The sequence below is a fragment of the Dipodomys spectabilis genome, unplaced genomic scaffold, assembly GCF_019054845.1.
Source record: "Dipodomys spectabilis isolate Male_0828 unplaced genomic scaffold, ASM1905484v1 ptg000094l, whole genome shotgun sequence".
Classification (NCBI taxonomy): domain Eukaryota; kingdom Metazoa; phylum Chordata; class Mammalia; order Rodentia; family Heteromyidae; genus Dipodomys; species Dipodomys spectabilis.
Genome location: NW_024870771.1, coordinates 8,474,884 through 8,479,775, shown reverse-complemented (window position 1 = coordinate 8,479,775; position 4,892 = coordinate 8,474,884). Strand labels below are relative to the sequence as shown.

The 4,892-nt window shown below is 48.5% G+C and overlaps 1 protein-coding gene across 1 annotated transcript; it reads left to right on the top strand.

The window, feature by feature from the left end:
* Nucleotides 1-1,003: 1,003 nt before the first annotated feature.
* On the top strand, nucleotides 1,004-3,412 carry LOC122112351 (golgin subfamily A member 2-like). Its single transcript, XM_042685125.1, has one exon. The coding sequence runs from the start codon at nucleotides 1,004-1,006 to the stop codon at nucleotides 3,410-3,412; it is 2,409 nt and encodes an 802-aa protein (XP_042541059.1).
* Nucleotides 3,413-4,892: the final 1,480 nt, after the last annotated feature.

Sequence of the window (4,892 nt, the reverse complement as noted above, 5' to 3'; positions counted from 1 at the left end):
AGAGTTGTGAGGTGTCAGGAGAGAAGGTGTAAAATGACAGGCTGTACCCTGCTGTACCTTCCTAACTCACACACTCAGCCTGGAAAGAAAGGCTTCTAGGACAGTGGGAACACTGTCACTGGAGGAAAAGGAACACTAGCTGGAGAGCAAACTCATAGGACTGCTAAGGTAACGATATTTCTGTGAATTTCTATGATGGAGAATTACACATTGAAGGTAAAGCTGCATTGCTGCCCTGAGACATGCCCCTGTGTTCCCCGGGGAAGCATGGTTAGGTCAACTCTCCTCAGATTCAATTGGAGCCCAGAGGCTGGAAGACTCTAGATGGGCCACCTGGATGAGGAACCTCGGAGGAAGTGGAGAGAGGAACTTAGGAGAAAAGGACTGCATGGAGTTTTATGAGAGGAGGCACTCTCAGTGATTTGTATGAAGTGAAAATACAAGGCAGAGCTGTGAGGCATCAGAAAAAGATCTCTACATGGTGAAATGTCCCCTACTGCCAATTCCTCCACCAACTCCTCAACTCTGAGCAGAAGGATATATAGGACAATGGGAGGGGATCAGTAGAACAGAAGAGTCAAAGACACCATCTACAGAGCAGCTGCTTAGAACCACTAGGTATTTTTAATTCTGTCATGAAGAATGACACATTGCATGCAAAGCTGCAGCAATAGTAACAAAATATGTCCCCATCTCCCACAAGTGAGCAACGTTGGGGCAAGTGTTGCCCACAGCCTACACTGGAACTCCAGCAGTTCCTCCTGGCTTTAGGAGAGGAAAGGAGGCCACCCCCCTGTCTGGCCTTGTTCTCACTGACCAATGGGGTGAGAGACTTGGCCACACCCACATTCTATGCTGCCTAGCACTGCCCTGGAATTCTCCCTCTGGTTCACACCACAGCTAGGAGTTATTGGAGGTGGTAGTGCTTGGTGACTGATCAGTAAGTGTATTTGTTTGAATCCTTGTTAATTGCCCCCACACACCTTCCCGTCCCACCCCTGCCATGTCTGAAAACCAGAGACAACAACAACTAGCTGCCGCCAGGAACCAACTTGGACAATATCGTGAGAGAAACAGCCTCACGGGTCCTGCAGGAGCCAACAACATACAGCCTCAAATCCACAGAGCATCTGAGACCAATCCTGTGGATAAGCCACTTGAAGAGGCCCTCCAAGACCACAATGCTCCGGTAATGGCAGATCAATCTCCATTCCCTCCCAGTGTCCCTTCCCCTCATCCTGTTACAAGCAACACAGCATCAGTTGAAGACCATGATGCTGAATTCGGCCTGAACAGTACGGCCGGACTCGAGAACCTGAAACAACTGTCTGAAAAGCTTATGAGCTTTGTGTCTGACACCACACTCCAGGACGACAGGGATCATCTCCCATGTTCTGAAATGATGGAGGATCTGGAAGAGCTATACGAAGGGCTGGCAGAAGCCCTGGACACCTGCTGTAAATCCAACTTACAACTCACCAAGAAGGTGAAACTATTGGACAAAAAAAACAGAGAAAGTCTGAATCAATTACACCAACAAAAAGCCAACCAGCAAAACTTACTGCAAGAAAACAACGAGCTAAGAAAACACCTGCAGCTCCATAAGCAAACCATTCAAATTCTAGAAGCAGAAAAGAACCATTTGCACACAGACCTGGCCCAGCTACAGCAGGTAGTCGCTGATAAATCATGGGAGATGCAGAGTCTTACCAACAGCCTGCAGTCTTCCCAAATGCGAGTGGCAGAGCTAGAGGCTGTCCTTTCTTCCATGACCACTCAGCAGGAGGAGGAAAAGGAGCACTCTAGGGAGCTCAGGAGGCAGACAGACAGCCTCCAAGAGGAACTGAGAAAAACCAACAAGACCATCCAAGAACTACAGGAGTACAACTCCACATTGGAAGAACGTCTTCAAGCAACCAGAGAACAAGGAATGGAGGAGCTCCAAAAGGAGCTAGCAACATCAACCGTACTCCCTTTAAAGTGTTCTGGCCCTTTGGCACACCAAGTCAATCCTCAGGATTTGCCACAGGCCATTGAAGACAAAGCACAACTGGAGACCCAAGTAGGGTCACTGAAAGAGGAGCTGGAGAACATGGCCAGACAGCTTCAAGCACAGCTGGACCTCAATAAGACCTTAAGTCAACAAAAACTCCAGCAGGAAGAGCAGCTGCTGGCCCTAGAGCTGGCCTCCAAGATGTGCAATGAGCAGGCAGTAGCTCGCCGGGATCAATTATTAGAGACCCTGACCCACAATCGAAACACCATAAGAGAGAACCAGCACCTCAGGAACCAGCTGGCCCAACTGCAAGATGGCTTGGGAAAGCTCAGCAGTCACAACACCCAGCTGACCAGCACCTTGCAGGGAGAGCAGCAAACAAAGAAACATCTGGCCAAGCAGCTGGAGCAGCTGCAGCAGGAGGTGCTGCAGGGCAGGAGGGAAATCCAGTCAGTCAACCAGAATTTGCAGCAGACCCAGGAGCAGCTCACAGCTACCATGCAGCAGAACCAGCAGCTGCAGGCTCAGGTGAGTCTCCTGGCTGTCCCTGCAGGAAGTGAAATAGAAGGGACAAAGGATGATGAGGCCACCAGGCTCACCCTCACCATCCCTGACAATGTTGAGAGCAGAGAAGACATCATTGCTTTTGTCGCTCAGGCTCAAACCTCAGCTGAAGCAGAGAGGGCCCGGCTGGGGCACCAACTGAGGCAGCAGAAATTGCACTGCCAATGCCTGGCTCAACTCGCAGCCCTGAACCACACCAGGCCTGAGCAGGAGGCCCTAGCCCCACACAGTGGGGGGGACTCTATTTCTCAGGAAATACAGGGTATCATGCAGAAGATAGAAAAGCTTGCAAGGTTTTTCAAGGAAGACCTTCGTGTCAAAACATTCGTAAAAGAGCAAGTGGAAGACCTTGAACTCCTCTTCATGCAGCTCAGAGGAGAGGTGGACAGCATCCCAGACGATGCTGCTTTCTATGGCAGACATCTGAAGGCGCTGGAGAAGCAACAGCGGGAGAAGGAGCAACACATCGCCCAGCTCGACCGGGACACACAACAGATGGCACTGGAGCTGCAGGATCTACTGTTGCAACTGGAGCAGGGAAAATCTCAGGCAGCCTCTCAGAGCCCACCTGGGAAACCCACCTCAGGCCCCACAGGCCCCCAAGAAGCTGCCTCAGCCTGTGCTGATGATTTCGAAGATATAGACATCAATGAAGATGAGGACACTGCAGCAGGAGGGACACGGGAGGCTTCACTCCTGGAGAAGCCCAGTGTGCAGCGCATAGTACCAGTGCTGCCTGACTTTGAACAAATGAGGAAGGAGGAGGAAGCAGCAGCAGGCCTGGGCAGCCAGTTCATCCCTTTTCACTACCGGCCTGCTAAGGATGACCCGCTAGACATCTTCGTCATCTAAGAGCATCCTTGCTCAAGCCCTCAGGAATGGTGCCAACATTCTGCCGTTCCCCATATTCTGTCACCCCAGTTCTCTCCATCCCTGACCCTTCACTCTATCCCTCCCCTTCTTCTTATCATTCCTTCCCACTTTCCCTTCTTGCATTACCCTTGGAAGGTCTGACCCCTGGTGTAACACTAACAGACCCTGTGCCACCTTGGCAAAACTGAGACAGACTTGAGGCAGTCCTGCTCAATGGGAAGAGCTGGGGTCATGCAGTGAGCACACTGCCTCTCCAGAGGTGCTGGGGACCTTTCTCCAAATCAGACACTCTGGATAAGAAGGTGGAGGCCACATTTTGTCTTGGCCTTTGCACAGATTGATGGGCTCACTTGCAGGGTGAGAGTTTCCTTGGGCAGGACAGTCCTGCATTCAATAGGGCACATATAACATATATTGTGGGACTGAATTTCTTTTCATTGGGATGACAATGAACCCGGGATCTTGCCCAGATCAGCTCCTATCTTCTTTTTACACCTGGATCAGTTGGCAGAGCAGGCCATCCTCCTTGGGTTCCATCCTATTCCAGGCATCTCAGGGCACCACACCAGGCAGCATTCATTCAGATCCAGTGAAAATGGAGAAGCAAATGAAGGACCTACACAAAGGAAGTGGATGGGATATGCAACATAGAACATGAGAGAAATCACTTGACATACGAAGGACACAGAAAAGGGTTATTAGAGGAGCAAACACAGATGAGCTTGGGCTTTTTGACCGTTTGAATTTGTTTAATATGTTTTAAGCTCATAGAGTTACACTATATTGCATGACAGAGTCATTAGCAGTTTTCAAAGTGTGCTGGATTTTAACTAATAGTGCGAAATTTTACTGCTTGTAACATAAAGGCCACAGTTTAGCTGCTGATTTCAGGAAACAATTGTAACCAAAAAAAGAATAAAGGTTGTAATAAAGCTGAAATTGTGGGGCTCAAAAATTTCAGCTTTATTACAACCTTTTTTCTTTTTCTTTTGTTTTAATCCAGCGCACTTTGAAAACTTCTAATGACTCTGTCATGCAATGTAGTGTAACTCTCTGAGCTCGTACCATCCTATAATAAAACATAATAAACAAATTCAAACGGTCAAGAAGCCCAAGTTCATCTGTAACCATTTGCTCCTCTAGTATTCAAATGTTTTTCTTTTTTTCCCTTATGGTGCAATTGTTTCTAACATATTTACAAGATGATTTCTATGTTGTTTTGTATGTCCCTCCCCCACGATATAACCCATGCTTTCACTGTATTTGATGGTGGTGTAATTTGTGGAGGGGAAGGGAAAAAACAATCATTTAACTAGGGATACAGGTGGACCCACTGCAACAATGAGATGGACAAGTCATGTGGAAAAACGAACTTCGTGACTTTGGTGGAGGGGAAGATCGGGTGCAGGGAGGGGGAGAGTATGGGAAGGGGAAACAAAGAAAAGGCTTGATAAGAAAT